Source organism: Gymnogyps californianus, chromosome 7, assembly GCF_018139145.2.
Source record: "Gymnogyps californianus isolate 813 chromosome 7, ASM1813914v2, whole genome shotgun sequence".
Lineage (NCBI taxonomy): Eukaryota > Metazoa > Chordata > Aves > Accipitriformes > Cathartidae > Gymnogyps > Gymnogyps californianus.
In genome coordinates this window covers 39,397,180-39,414,055 of record NC_059477.1, presented here as the reverse complement: position 1 = coordinate 39,414,055, position 16,876 = coordinate 39,397,180, and the positions used below count along the sequence as shown (strand labels likewise).

Sequence of the window (16,876 nt, the reverse complement as noted above, 5' to 3'; positions counted from 1 at the left end):
GCAGATGGGCTAATAACCTGAGGTTAAAATAACCTCTGTTGAATAAACTATCTCAGGGAATAAACAGACCACTTTTTCTTGGTCAGAAAGACCAACTGATAATAGAATTTAACGCTGGTAAGAAAGAATGGAGCTGTGATCCGTTTAGATCACAATGTCCTTAATTTAAAATAAAAAGCAAGTTATATTCATATGAATGCTAAAAAAAAAAAAAAAGTATCAAAAGCATGACCACAAATGATCAAGGCAGCAGCAGAAGATAATGATTTAGCTACATGGGATACAAACTTGCATTTTCAGTAATACTTGTAAACAAGCTCATTTGCTGAATCTCTCCTCTGTGTACTTTAATTGTTGTGCTCTAACTATTACTAATAATAACACCAGATATTGTCACTAGCTTCACCAGCAAGCTATGGATCCCAGTCTTCTCCATGCAAATCAATAGGCAAGTTGTTATAGTGAGTCCTACATCTAAAATCGTACAAAGGAACAACAAAAACTCCTCTTAGCTATTACTAGTTCTTTGCATTAGAATATTATTAAAGATTTCGGTAAATATAATTTTAAATCACCTCTAAATGTTATCCTATCATCAGAAAAAGAGGTATGATTGGAACATGCCTTCATTTGCCTCTCTCCTGTTGCCTTTATTGTGAAATATCATTCCTCTTATAATGATGCTCTCTTATTCTAAATTTTCACTTCGTGTACAGTATTTAATAATTAATAATTAATGAATTAATATCTTTATAATACAAAGGAACATTAATCTTTTTGTTAAGTCATATCATTTTCCTGCTAACAATAAAAATGCTTTGTTATAAGTCATCCTATCGTGAATGAACATTGCCTCTATTACATTATTCAATTAATGGTTGAGCTCCCCTTTTTCCCAAGTAAACTACAGCTAGAAAAAAATAAAAATGAAATCAGTAAACACATGATTTCTAATGAATTCTTCTTGTATTATTTCCTTTCCACTATCAAAATTATATCTGGTTAAATGGTTTACAAAGGAAATAAGCATTGCATTTGCTTTATCATCAGATGAGATCAACATGCCGGTTTAGCTTTTTTTGATGTGTGAAATTTGAGTTTAGGAAATTGGATTATAAGATTTTGAATACTGACAGTTCTTGTTGTTTTCAAGCTTTACCCAATTTGTTTATTTACCATTGCATATAACTTATATGCAATCGACAGAAAATGTAACTAACTACTTTTTCTCACCTAGTGAACATTGAGTTCACAGCCCCAGTGTTCAGATCTAGCATGGAATTAAAAACAAAACAAAACAAACCACACTTATTTTTTTCCCCGTAATGAGCAAAATATGCGATCAATATGTCTGTGTTCTTCCTAACACAGGATGCAGTAGATGTTATCTCACCGCTTGTGAGCACTGGTGATGACTGAGACTTCAGGGGAAGGGACTGACTTCTCAGAAGATCCCTTCTCATAACACATCTTAATTTTTTTTGAGTTAAACAGATTGAGATCTGGGCCAGAGTCCCATTCTCCAGACAGGTCTACTTTAGTATCTAAATCCTTAAAGAGCTAATGGGGATTTTAACCATGTGGAGGGGTCTCAGAGCAAAATCAAGTCTCCTGTGTGTTGAATATCCACTGGTCCATTTATGTCCCGGGATTTGGGTGAGGGCTTGCAAAGAGAGAGGAGAAGAGGTAGCAGGTAGAAGTGTAAGGAAGACAGCTGGTAAATTATAAGATTGGTTCTAATAAGTTCGCCTGAGACTTTTTTTTTTTAATAACATATAATTCAACTTTAAGGAAAACAGATGATTCTGAAAAAATATTAATTCAAGCTATACCGTTTTCATGGCTGCAGAGAAGTAGTATCTTCCAGCTGTACTAGCACAAACACGAGCAGAAAGGGTCAGATTTCACCCTTTACTTACTGTTGCTGTTTCATCTATTATTTTTATTTTTGCTACAACCGTCACCTTCTTTCCAAAAAAGTAACGCATGAAAAGGTGTTCTTTAAAGCTGATTTTACGGCAGGAGGCATTGGTAGATCAAGCATATATAGAAGAAAAGGTTTGTATCACCTGCCATGGGAAAAATAGCTTATTGTTTGTGACTCCTGCCAAAGAGAGCACCTTTGTGGCCACCCATCATGCCAATGAGATTTGGCAGGTTTGATCAGGCCTTGAGAGCCTTTCACAACAGGGCTTTGTCAAACCTGTCCCTTCGCTGCCCACAGTGTCACGCGTTTACCCAATTCCCCTTTTGTTGCCCACATTCAGGTTCATAGGCTCAAACTCAGCAGTAACTAGCACTGAAGGGATACATGCCGTTATTGCTTGCGCAACGTAGCTGTCACATCTCTGAAGAGTAAGATCAGTGGTCTTTCCTTGGGGCGCAATAAAAAGGTACTGCAAATTTCACTTTGTAGTAACTACAGGCTACAGAAATTGCATTAGCTGCATTAGATGGAGTCATAGAAATATTCAGGAAGGTTAGCGGGATATGGTATATGTCACATTTATACTACGATAAAAAATCACTTTGCTAACTTATAATGTTTTCTGCTTTGGTAACACCCTATATTAAGGTGCCATTTATAAATAATTTATTATTATTTATTAATGTATAAGCCACTTTATAGGATGGTAGATAACAACTTAAATTCATGTATTAAAGATGCACATACATAGCTTAATACAATTTACGTCTCACAATATCCTTTGCAACAGATTCTCATCGCATCATCTGTTAAGCATTTATTACTAATGCATTTTATAACATACTTTATAATACATTATTTGAGGAAGTAGCTGCATTTAGTGATCATTTTCATAAATAAGAATAAAGCATTTATAAATGGCACCTTAATTTAAAGTGTTACCTTCACATTACTGGATAGTCACTCACCATTTGTCTCACTTTGCAATTATTCTCAAAATGTACCTCTTAATAAAGGACACGCTAAGTCCTATTTCTCCTCATACACTACATCTGATTAAAAGTTTATCAAGGCATTTTCCTTCAGCTGCTCTCAAACCTTTGAAGGTTGCCAGCTCAGTCTGAATTTGTCTTATGTAAACACCAAACTTTTAATACTGAAATAACAGTTGCGAGGAAGCTGAGTATTTTGGATGGTTGATTGCCTACCAGGTTGGCCAGCGCCGGCTGCTTGGATTCTTTGTAGAATTCCATTTTCCGAGCAGTGAGGACAATCCAGGACGTGGACCAGTTTTTCCTTAAAAATAAAATAAAGAAAAAAATCAGTAAGGCATGTAAGCAGGAGGTAAAAGATGCTCCATTTGTAGACTTGGGGTTTAATTATTTCATGTCGGAAACAAAAAAGGTCTAAAGCCAATATCAGCAGTGCACTTCCACCAATATTGATGGAGTTACACCATCCTAATTATACCTGAATGTGGCTTAACAAAGCTCGGAGGCCTTCTTTCTCCACATTCATGTTTTGAAGCCTATCTATGTTCCTTTTCCACCATGGTGCCTTAACCACAGGAAAACAGTGGAATTATTCACCCATGCTTAAAGTTCATGTATGCTTAGAGGACTCCAAAACAGCTGGTGCCTTTCTGGTAACTAATACTTAAAATAGAACTGAGAAGGAAAAAAGTAATTTCGATCTGACTATACAGAACTCAGCAAAGGGTCTATTTTGAAAGGTCCCAAGTACTTTTTCCTTTCCCTAAATTAAAAATTTATAGGAGAGCAAGGAAGAGAAGAACGGTATCTGAGAGAGGTTTAAGTAACCATTAAACATCAGGAGTTCACGGTACAGCCCTAGAGAGCTGACAAACTGCTGGGGCCAAGGAGAAGTCGAAATACACATGGATGTGTGAAACAGTGTCCCCTGATGCAGAAGAACATAATAATCAATTCAGAAGAAAATGCTATTATATATATTACATATAATGTGAAGTTTCAAACCACCACATAATCATAAACAAATGGATCTGATGACAGAAAACTATTTTTAGATCAACATCTTAAGTTTGACTCTCTGATTTGGGGGTTATAACATCTGATATTTACAAAAATACTCGTAAACCCAATATTTATTTGCTTTATGTGAATGTAAATCACAAATCTGAACATTTTAGAACAAACCTGAAAATGCGTGTGACAAACAGGCTGTTTCACACGTATGCTGTAGTGCATTAAAAAGGAGGGAGCTGCCTGTAAGGACAGAGAGGGCCCAGGGAGGAGCTGTTAGAAACCCTTTTTCCTCTCTCTTCTGTCTTCCCTAGTCCCTTTGAGTCTTCTCTATTTAAGTATTCCTAAGTAACTCAAACCCATCCGTTTTTTATTCTAGCAAAACCTGGCTTTGTCGAGTTTAAAAGCCTGTCAGTCTTCTTCACGATGCTCACTTCCAGATCCATCTCAAAGCTCTGCTGCACTCAATGTCCCATCAAACTGCACATCAGATGTAACAGGCAGGTTTTCTATTAATGACTTTCCTATTCAATACGTTTCAGTCATCAGCTCAAGGAGCATAATCTAACGCCACTGACACTGTCAGAGGAACTTGAACTTGCTTCAGCGTGGGCAGATCTCACCCAGCACCATCTAACGATCATCTCTAAAATACGGCCAACAAGAGGCAGCAGTGAAAAAAAGTCTCTGTGGAGGAGATGAATACATTTGAAGAAAACAGGACTGCATTTTTATGCCATGTTAATGGGGAAAAAATAGAGATATTGAGAAAGAGAAAGAAACAGTAGGGTTTTAGAGAAGTACCTGACCATCACTGACAAATATTTTCCCACAAAAGGACAGTGTTTGTAAGTCACTTCAAAATTTTCAGTGAAATTTATTACCACTATAAAGCTGTATCCTTATCTAATGTGAACTATGGTCATAGCTGTGGATTGTGCATATTGGCATAAAGAAGAGTTCAACCTCAGTTAATTATTTTTTGAAGTATCCTTAGGAAATGAGTGCTGTAGCTGAGAATCACCATCAAGGTAGCGAATACAAGTTGTCTACTGGTAAGTACAACTCCAATTCTTTTTCATTTTCTCTATTTTTTTTTTTTTTTTCCTACTCAAAAAAGGTCTTGTAAGTGCACAGGGGAGTAGGTGGCCAAGCATGCTATGTGCCAGTTTAAAGAGATTTTCCTATGAGTTGTATATCCTGGATAAATATGGATTACCAAAGGATTAAAACTCTTGGGACGCAATTTAGATTCAGTACCCAACTTACACCAAATGCTTGACATTAGCTATGGAGAGGAACACTTCTGTGTCATGGCCAGTTCTACTAGCCGGAGTGCTGCTTGCTCCAGCTATTTGTGGGGCAGGTTTTTCTAGCTGAGAACTACTGATCACCAATAGCATTTAAAGGTCCCAGACTTCTGTGTAAACTTCTTAAAAGATTCAAATTTCTGATCAAGCTAACTGGGAAGTTTGCCAAGATTTGAAAACTTTTCATTTCAACCTGGACCCCATTAAAAAAAAAAAAAAAAAAAAAAAGAAATGCAGTTCTATTTATGGTTTTGAAATAAGTCAACAACAAAGAAATAAAATGTCAATAAGTGTGTCTTAAATTATATCAGGCGAGATGTCTTATCTAAGTTTCATTCTGAATTTTAAGGGGAGAATGCTTTAATTCCATCAGGAATAAGAAAATTTAGTGCTTTTGCAGGAGACTATAGGAATGACAGAAGCTATGAGAATGCAACTGAATTTCACTGTATTATCCGCAAGAAGATTTTTTTTTCCCCTAAATTTGAATTCCGCAGTTCTTTTATTCTACAGTTGTTTCATTTAAAAAGTGACATTTTAAAATCAAAACTTCATCGCTTTTGTGAGCTAAAGATAAAAGGTATATAAATTAGCCAATCTTTTTATCAGATTGTCCATAAAGTCATCTGTCAGATTTAAAAAATAAAAAATACGCTCTAAAATCTATCAGTCTCTGTACAGATGGGCACACATTGTGTTTCATGGGATACATGCAGTGACCTAAGGTTTTCAAGCTCGTTAGAAAAGTCAGTTCACAATAGTCTAACTTGTGGCGTGCGGCACCGACATCATTCAAGAAATCACTTCCAGCCGATGAAGTTCGGGTAAGGGAAAGGGGGAGTCACGCAAAGCGTACGTGGAGATGACTCCCCCCTCCCCACCCTCTGCCTGCATACAGAGCCCATAAATATCAGCATGCAGAGAAGCCCTGGCTAGAACCGACAAGGATATTGCGTGAATTTGGTTACAGAGCCACACTGGCAAAGTGGTGGCTGAAAGTCGCTGCCGGAGATGCTGCCTGCGAGGTGCGACCCGACTCGGGGCGGGGGGCTGCAAAAAGAACCCCGAGCACTGCGGCTGCATTTGCAGTCTGTCAAACGAACACCTGATGGCAGCACGTTATAGCTTCAGCGGCCCTCAGCAGCTCTGAGGCTGTTTAAAAAGACGAGGGCTGCTCAGGGCTATTTAAAAATACACAAGTGGCCGAGTTGCGCTGCCTCCTCCCTGCGCCCACGCCGAGCCGGCGCGCAGCACCAAGCCGTGGAGGTGCTTTGGGCTTAAGGGGCCCCGATGCGCTGGGAAGGTGAAAGTCTCTCCTCGTCTAGGCTGGTTCACAGGTGACGCCAAGCCTGGGCACACTCCGCAGAAGCTTCTGCCAACGCCCAAAGTGGGGAATAGAGTATTGCTGGCTTCAATGCCTTTTCCCAAAACGCAAGTTACACCAGTTTCTGACGGCACCCAGCTGCAGCAGGCTGGGCCAAGTGTCGACAATGTTCTTGCTTCAAGTGAGAGGTTGGACTAAGTGACCTCCAAACTCCCTTTTCAATAAGCGTTTCTAGGACCCTTATGGTTTAGCACTATATAGGTATGAGAACTTGTTACTTGGCTCCTTTCTTCAGGCAGAAAATGGAATATTTCACATTACTCTCTCGTTCTCACTGGTAACCCACAGTGCTGGTCACATCACTGCTACTCCTTTACAGGCACCTAAATACAGCAAACCATAGCAAATCCTTCTATAAAAGGCAGGATTGATATGCACATTACTTTCAACACCAACAGTGCTAAGTGATTAAGTGCTGACCACTTCTAATAATCCTGACTTGGCGTCCCTGTGCCATCACCACATGGTGGGTTCCTACATCCCATCCTTGACCCCTCAAGCACACGCTCAGCACCAGAAATTTGCCCACTGGAAAATATATTATTGGTTTGCCTAGTGCCTTAAGGTTGTCCTTAATATGTGTATAATATATATGATATAGAGGCTGACATTGACACATGATCATCGCGTGCAATGAGCCCGTTGGCTGCTGTCACTTGGTTTCTGGGACTACAATACATTGGCTTAATACTGAAACAATGGCAATTTGGCTATTAGCAGCAATAATAGCTATATATACTTAAACATGCATCAACTCTGAATTTTACAACTGATAAGTTCTGTAACATTCACATATAATACCTTAATTTCTTGCCACCATCTGCTATTTTAGCTTTGAGAAGATATCCTTCTTTCTCCACTACCTACAAGAAAGAAAAAAAAAAAAGGTCATAACCATATCATTTATTCAGATGAATGAATCCAATTAGTACATGCATAAGAGTCCTCATCTAGCTAATCTAGTGTGGGGGCATTTTATCACTAATTCTCAGTTAAAAGTCACCTATTTTTTCTCATACAGTCAGTTCTTCTGAAAATTTGCAAACAACTTTTAAAGTCAATTAGTACAAAGAATTAATCTTGAAAAGGACCCCAATAATATTCTATTTTTTGAGTTAAAAGAAACTTATTTTAATGCAAGCAGAGTTTCTAGCTATAAGTGAAAAATGAATTAATTGAAAATATATTATAAGTAAATTATGTCAAGGTATCATTTCATATACTGAGTTGCAGGAGCCCATGTTTCACTGATAGCTATGAGGGACAGACCATACTTCTGTAAAAGCTTCTTGATTCTTATATTCTAAAGACAGTCATGTTTGGGATAATCAATGTCAGAGAAACATTAAATACCTGTACAACAGGAAAAGTTACATTGCCTTCAGAGGTGCCACATTTTGCTTTGAGTTGGCACCAAATCAAGGCTCATGAAAGAAGCTAGAAAGCATCATGCTTTTAAGCGTTGCTGCCTTTCGGATGAGCTCTGGTATTGAGGCGCTCACCCCTCACAGCCCTTAAAAGGTCACATTTCACTGGAGTGCGTGCATCCATGTGCAGGGAGAACTTGTCTTCAAGTTTCTGGGTGAACTAAATGATCTCACAGTATCTTGCAGAAAACCGAAACGAGCAGTGCTATCAATTGTCGACACACAATCTAAAATGGGAATTATAACAAAGGAAAACACAGCTGTGTTGTGCATTTTCCAAAATACACCCAAAAAGGCAAAGCCCTTAGCTATTACCTATACCAAGCAGCATGTAATATTAGCAACCTAATATTGCCTTTGAAGATCCCATACTCTGCTATTGCTATTACTGAAACCTGGTCCCTTTTCTGTGGTGTCAGACCAGGCTAAGGACTCTGCTGGTACGCACGAGGCTGCGACACCTGGTTGTAGGGTACCAACGTTGCGCTTGAGTTTTGGCATATTAGAAGTAAGTCCTAGGCTTGCTCTTTTGTATACATTTCTCTCTTGATTTGTGCTCCTCCGCATCTCTGAACACTTTCCTCAAGCCAGAGGCCCTTGCAGACACTTGGTTCTCTATGATCTGCTGAAACATCCCTTGTACAGCTGTGATATACAATTCGGGAGAGGGGTTATTTTTGGCTATGTAAATTTATATTTAACAATTAAAAACCAAACAAAACAAGACGACTGGTCTTCAGCCAAACCCATTGACCTGCCATCTCATCAGGTCTCATCAGCTAAGGATGTCCCAGCTGTGTCAGTAATAGGAAAAGAAGCAAAACTGTGATTCAGAGTGGGTCTGTTTTCCCTTTCAAACGCTACTGAGTCAGTGCCTAACTTGGATATTAGAAACTCCACGTGGTCTTTACACTTTACAGTAAATTGTGTCACAAGGCGATTTTGTAACAATTTCAATAGTATTTTGCTGTCTGCAAAGCCATTAAATAACAATAAAACATGATTTAATATGCAACATAAGGATTTTAAAATCAAACATATCTGTTATTTTGATTATACAGAATATCATGATATTAACAGTGTAACATGTTAACTATTTCCTTAGATTTTGTCTGTTGATGGTATATAGCATATAATGAAATATATACCGTGTACTTATCTGTTTGTACCTATGAAAAGTCTATAGGTCTGTGGACAATGATTTAGGTGACATTCTCAAATGGGTACACGAGTATTAGTGTGTGTATTTTCTATAATTTGTACTTATCTCATGCAAATTCCTGTCATGCATATCATTGCCATAGAAAACCCAGAGAGAAAGTATGTAGGGATTATTGTGCAGAGTCATGTCACTATTTATCTAGTGATGGATGGATGAATTATTAGAGCTAAAATAAGACTTAATCCTCATCTCCACCTACTTTTTTTTTTTTTTTTTTTTTTTTTTAATCAAACTTACTTTACATCTTGCGATATTTTTCTTCCCCTTCTAACCCTTCATGTTTGTAGCATAAAACTTCTGGTGCTTGGCCAGGGCCAGAGATGCCAAATAATATATGAGAAAGGTTATTCTTTGTAATATTTCTACCCATCTGGAAACAGAAATTGGGAGGAGCATTGGCTAACCATTCAAGCTGTTGATTGCTTCTCTGAATCAGACCCAAAATCTCATGCTTTCAAAGTTTACCAACCACTATTCCCAAGCTGTTATTTTAACCAATCCAAAACTAAAGGCAAGTGATTTTCAACATCAGATCTGAATCACCTCTATTCTCACATTTTGGGAAGTTAAAAATTGGATGTGCTTCCAGATGAAAATGTTGCTGCTCAGTCATATTTTCCTTATAATTGTCTTGAGCTAGAATATCAAATACACTAACAAATATCAGGCATATAAAATATCCCGATTTAAATTACATAGCTCAAATCCGCCATTTGTTGTAAATTAAACAGCTCAAAATTAAACAGCTCAAAAAGACAAGGTCTTCAGTTAATATGAGACCTCTCAGTGCTAAGCAAAGTAACTTTCATATATATTGCTTTAACTGAATTAGCAGAGGTGCTGTCTTTAAAAAAAAAGTAGCATGGTCTTCAGTAATTGATAATATGTACAGTTTTCTCTGTAATTAGTATAAAGGGCATTTATGGAATTAAAAAACACTCTATCATAAAGACAAATAAAAAGATCTCTAGGATGACCCCAATATTTTTATAACCTCTGTTTGGGCTGTTATATTCCCCTTGTTTAACATCTGTTAATATCCCCTTTTCTGTTCTACTTGTTTTCAAGAAATACTTGCAAGATAGCTCAGGATCAACTTACAATACTTCTGCAAATGGATGGTATTACATTAAAAAGAATACCAAATATATCCTAATGATATGCTCTGTTGTTTCTGTCTCAATAGATATCATCATTGGTTGTTAAGCTGCTGCCCTTCTTGTACCTTTTCAACATATGGAAGGTTGAGAAAATGACCCAAAATGCCCTGAAGAATTAGAGTAAAAATAAGAAAATGGAATTATTTTATGGGGGTTTGTGGTTTGGGTTTTTTTATTATTTGTTTTTTAGAGGAAGATTAAAGATGAGAGTATATATGTGTAAATATTTGAGTTTCTAAATAATAATAATAAAAAAAGACTCATGAGCTAACAGTATTAAAAACTGTAAGGAAAAGTAATTATCACTATATCACATATAGGTTCTATAATTTTCTTAATTAGAAGAATTCAAAGCTTCTGAACCTACCTAATGCTGAAAAGTTTGTGTAGGTAAAAGTACCACTGATACCAACATTTCTTTGATGAATCGATATTTGCATATTCATTTTCTTTTAATAGAAAAACCTCTATGCTTCTCATTCCCCCTAGATTCTTTTAATGTCAAGGAAAATTTTGTTAAATTTCGTGATCACTTTTACTCATAAAAACTGATATTAATATTAAAAACACCTTAATATGGGCAAAGACAGGACAAAGACATGGTCGCATTCCTTTATACCAAGTATTAACACTGATGAAACAGCAGTCTAGTACAACCGAATTAACAGCAAAGTCAAGCTATATAAATTGCTTTGTACCTTCTAAAATTATTCTTTTTATTGATTAATCAAAGTCCCTCAAATCCCTTCACATCTTGAGGCATCCAAAACCGCATGTATTTATTCTTTAGTAAAGCGTGTGTAACATTTACATTATAAACGTTTAAAATAACAAGAGTGATTTATCAGTTCTATAGAGCAATTGCTTACCGTGTGGTCCTGTGTACTAATGATGTCCGCAAGCGTTAAGTTGTGCTGGGAATGATTTCGTCTATGACGATTTACCTAAAAAAAGAAAAAAAAAAATCAAGGATTTAAATTCAGAGAGGATTCAAATACATGCAGGTGAAGATGGACCAACAAATTTAATTACTGGGCATGCACAGCATGCATTGGATGGAGTTTTGGAAACCTGGTTTCTTTCAGTACTGCATTTCTGTGAAAATTGGTGTTCCTCTGAGCCCTGTGTATTTGAAATGTACAGCTACTGAACTCTAAACATCTCTAGTATAATATGTGTTTCCTTGTGATGTCACATTGGCAAATTTACCTAAACGTTAACCAACTGATAATAATAATTTTAAATTATGACTTTCCCATCAGGAATCTCAAAAATTGCTTAACTGATTAGGTGCTCTTAAACCCATTTTACAGAAATGGGAAAGATGTTAATTATAACCTCAAGGCCACAAAGCAAGTCAATGAAGAAACTAGCAAATAATTGGGAACAAGCGCATAATATATCCTGTACATTTAAACTGCTTTAAAGGCTATTTCTAAAATCTCCATGACTGGAAGGCTACAGCAATACTGGACTCTGATTCCACAATTATTCCCAAGCACCGAGTCCTCAATTTCCTCCAGTTCCCTCTTCTCTAGGAGGAAGACAGTATAACCATCTGTGACTTAACTCTGGAAAATTATTGCATTATACCAGATATTATTAAGACTAAATAAAAGTTTCATCACAAATCAAGTGTTTGGCAGAGCTCAATAGCATTTTACTTCCTTACAAATCTGCAACAAAGAAGACATCATCCAAAAGTGTTTGCATGTGTATGCATACATATATATATAAAAAAAACTTTTACTGTTTAAATTCAATGTCAATCAATAATAATATAATTTGGAGTTGGGATCCTGTAAAATTCAGTGATTATCTCCTCTTTTAACTGAAGCCAAAAAGCAAACAACAAAATATAGTATCAACTAGTTTCCACTGTATTCATCATAATGGATTCTCTTTTTCCCTATTTAAAACAGAGTTAACCAAAAGTCATAATGTATTCTGTTTATATTCAAGTGTCTGAATATAGAAAATGTTCTTAATTAATCCAGAGGGCCACGCTCAAAAAACAGTTAAACATATTATGATGCCATATTTTTTCTCCACATATTGCTTTCATGTTTATTTGTAAGCACTAACATTTTTAAGCCTTGAAATCTATATCCTAGATATTGCTCTACTCTCCTAGTCAGAGCTAATGAGCTTAATGAATTACCCGTTCTAAATTTAATACAAACATTTCAAAGAAAGAGATAAAACATTCTTCACAATTCAAAAGTTTCTCTGACCTATTTATGAAGAATATCACTTAACAATTTCATTAAGGGTGAGTAACAGCTGGTGACACGGCTGTGTCCTAAAGTGTTTTTCTCTCTTAATATTCTGCATCTTAAGCAATCGAGCTTTCATAAGAAATACTTTAGTTAGTGGCAGTCCCTCCTTTGGGGAGAAAAAAAATGTCAGACCACATTTTCTGTATTTTGCAATCTTGTTTTCAGGAGTGTCATGGTCCTGTTTTATTAGCATGCAGGGTAAACAAGAATGATTTGCTGATGCTATTGAGAGAACTTCTAACATTACAGTCTTTCTATTTAGATTTTGGATGGAACTTAATATTAATGCAGGCAGAGGCATGTATATAAATTCAAAATAAATTAATTCAATTTATCTTTTTCTTTATCTGTACTGTTCAACAACTCTGAAGGTTCTATAGTGCTCAAGACATATAACTAAACTATTCCGGTCTAGATCACAGAAAGTCTTTCTTACCCAGATCCCTCATTCTAATTATTCCTTAACATACAACAGAGCATATTGCCCAGCGATGCTTTCTAAAATGTATTCTTCACTCATCCAAATTAAATAACAAGATACACCACCACTCCACAGTATCTGTTTTAACATTCAGCTGCTCTTTCCAGGAATCATACGTGTCTGTTGGGGGCCCTATATGCAACTTTGTGAAGTGTACAGCACCGATCAGAGCCTTCAGTCTGGTCTTTGGTTCAGCAATCAGAGCATTAGCAAAAGAAATGCTCATATTTGATACGTGCTAAAAAGAATATAACAGAAGCACTAAATCCATCCACAACCAGATGAAGAAAGGAGGTAGTAAAAAGTACTGGTTTTGTAATACTAGCAAATTATTAGTGGTAGTGTAATAAAAAGACAATATTAAGATTTCCAGGAAATATGAAAGGAGAAAAAAAAAAAATTAAATTCCAGCTATGGATGATATTATGTGCTTTAAAAACCTCTTCGCTGTATGCAAAGCAGAAACATTAAGGAAAACTGCATGTGTACAAGGAGAAAGAATAGGCCTCTTACCTGATTATTTAATGTGATACTTTTGCTAAAAAGGTAAGTGTTTCTGTTATGGGGCAAAAATAAAAGAAATTACATTACTTTGTAGCCCAGCAATGAGCAATCTCAAGCAAGAAAGTCCTGAAGCTCCAAAGTCTGAATCTAGTTACAGAAATACAACAAAAATCCACGGCTATGTAAGCCAAGATCAAGCTCTTCTGGAAAAACACTCCAAATGTTTGGCTTACAAATGGAATTAATGGAAACTTCAACAAAGTTCTTCTTACTCACTTCTACCAGCCTTTTGGTTTAGAAATAGAACTTTTAAAAAAATGAATCAAAACGTCTTGGAAAAACTCAGCAGCAACAGAGGTGATATATTCTTTAAGACTGATTTTATAAAATTCCAGCAGGCCTTATACAAATTTGGTCTTAAATATATTTTGCAAATACTGCTGAATGAGTTAGTTACGTAATTTCCTTTACGATATATTCAGTTCAATGTTAAAATATTCTTAGCAGAACCTGGGTGATGGTAGTCAATATACTCATGTTTCAATACACTCACAGTTTTCAGTGGTGTACCAAAATATTGAAAAGGAAGTGTAGACTCAATTATTTTCATTCTTTCATTCAGTTTTTAATAGATAGACCGTAAAGGAGATGCTTTGAGATTTTTTTTTCCTCTATAGCTCCATTCGATTCCCCTAAAAAACTGAAGAAAAACCTAAATAATATCTGTCACAAGTCCTCTACCTCACCTCCCAGGGTATGATGAAAGGCAGAGATTTGCAGGAGAAGTTCGTGAGATCCCTTTTTGGGAAAGGCCGCTTATCAGCAGTTTTCTGATTTGATGAACATTCTTCAGTCAGCAACAATGTCACCTGCAGCATTAAAAATCCACTCTGCGAGCGCTTGCAAGTCTGTGGGCAAGTCTGGTTTTGTTAAATTCAGCCTCAGCAGCCCCTCCTTTCCCTTAGCTAAAGGGTATCCATCTCCTACCAGAGTTATTTCAGCATCTAAGCACTAATCCGTCATCATCCTTTCTACAAAGGCAAAGCCTCCATTACGTATGCCTGGTATCCCGACATGAAGGGACAACCATCTGACAACTGCTGTTTTAACATTGATGAAGTAAAATACAATAACCTGATGTTTAATTTCATTTCTTTCTGCATTCCCATTTGTTCTTTAACTTCTCCCTCTTTTTGTGGGAATTCATCACAACTATATCATTGCTACTCTCTTCAAATAGCAGGGCGAAGATTTAAAAAGAGACTTGGAGGACTGATTTGGATTTTATTTCCCATTACAAGCATATTTCTGACCTAATTCATCTAGCCAACGAGAAGCAGGACACTTCTTTTTGATTTCAACCAAACCTAACAAAACCAACTAGCATTTCTCAAAAGGCCCAGAGAGGCTGCTCTAGCACAAAGTACAGACAATAAATTATTTCCTGAAACATCATCCTGAATTCACTTGTATCCCTAAATAATTAAGATAATTGTAAGACATTTCTAAGTGGTTTCCAAGATTATCAAATAAGATATTCAACACAGGTTATTTACCCACAAACATCACCTGCAAGTAGCCTGGGAAAACCATAGTTTGTTCAAACAGCACCTGGTGCAGCAGAGCTCTGCTTTGGATGAGAAACCCTGGGATGACATCTACCTGCTCTTTTCTCCATCAATCACTGTACTGCTCCATCAAGGAGAAGGTTCTTATGGAGGTTTTGTTAGATTTCTGCCAAAAATATCGTCACGCTGTTCATGCTTTGACCTTTCTCTTTAGGGGTCTAACTATTTTGTTTCATCCTACCCACACTGCGATCATATATGTGGAGATTCCTTTATAAACACCCAAAAAAAGAGAGAAAGCCCCTACTGTTGAACCCCTACTACTGCACGTTGCTCCGCTCTGGACCTGATCCAGCAAAGCACTCTGCAATGGGCTTAAGTGTTTTTCTGGATCAGGGCCAGAACACTCCATTCTTTATAGGATCGAACTTACTGGTGGCAGCTTGAAAGTTTGCAATAAAAGTACAAACTGGTCACATAAACTTTTGTGAAAACGATTCCATCAACAGAGAAGGAGGGGTGATACCTGATTTAGTGATGTCTGTGGTCATTTCGTTCCCCGTCACACCCATACCGCAGTGACAGCTTATAATTGCTTAGATAGAGAAACTTAACAGAAAGATATTGTAGCGTTTCTTAATGGCCGCATCCCTTGAAAGACACCTAGGCAATGGCAAGCGAAAGGAAAATCCTGTAACATTTCACTCACTGCTGTTCTCGAAGTGATTTGTTTTGTTTTAAAGATCCAGTCTTGGGCAGTATGGCAAGTCCATAGTTATCTACAGAAATTATTTGCAAACAGCTCTGCTGTGATATGATTTCTCTTCTGCTGTGAAAGGCACTGAGAAAATCCCACAGGGCTCCCCACTCGGAGATGCTCCTTTGTCATCTCAGCAGATAAGGGTTTTCGGTCCATCCTCAAGAAACGGAGGCTGTCAAGAAACAGCAGGAGCAATCCCCTTCCTCCCCCAACCCGCTGCTGCGGATGCTCTCGGTGCATTAGAGCTGTGCAGTAGCTCAGCCCAGGACGCCGTTCAGCCCCAGGGAAATCTCTCCGTGTCCCAGCAGGCTCCTTGACCACAGCCGTGGCCACTGGTGCTCCTGGCTTGCTCTGAAGCCCTCCTAACACCAGCCTCCAGAGGGTTATGTTAGAGCCACATGTTTTGGTTTTTTTTCCTCCTTGCTTGTCCCAAATAGATTTCTTCAGAAGAAAAGGTAATGGAGACTACAAGGCAGTATAACGTGACATTAGCGCGCTCTGCTTTTTTTTTTTTCCCTAAGGCTTGCAGGGAGAGAGAGGCACAAAGTGCAGTTCCAGTGCTGCCCCCACCAGCCCTCATTTGCTCCTCACCCTCCATCCCCATCCCCCCAAAACCTCATTACTACGCAGGTGACCAAACGCTTTGCTCAGGAATAGGAACTTGCATGGATGGAGCTTTTGTGCGCTGGCCACAGACCGGATAATCTCTCTATGCATCATTTAATAAGAAAACCACTTCACAGTCCTTACAGGCTTGAGTTTCTTACATATGACATACTCTCAGCAGAACCTGCAGACTGAAATCAGTGGGGGAAAAAAAAAGAAAGCAGGATTGTGTTGCATTCTCCCTG

At 37.5% G+C, this 16,876-nt stretch overlaps 1 protein-coding gene across 1 annotated transcript in view; it reads right to left on the bottom strand.

Moving 5' to 3' along the window:
* ARHGAP15 (Rho GTPase activating protein 15) overlaps positions 1–16,876 on the bottom strand; it is a 312,415-nt gene that overhangs the window by 270,733 nt on the left and 24,806 nt on the right. The window contains exons 2-4 of the mRNA XM_050899944.1: positions 11,303–11,377; positions 7,426–7,487; positions 3,136–3,223 (exon numbers count right to left, since the gene is read on the bottom strand). Coding sequence (XP_050755901.1) covers positions 3,136–3,223; positions 7,426–7,487; positions 11,303–11,377 — 225 coding nt within the window. The remainder of the gene's footprint in view (positions 1–3,135; positions 3,224–7,425; positions 7,488–11,302; positions 11,378–16,876) is intronic.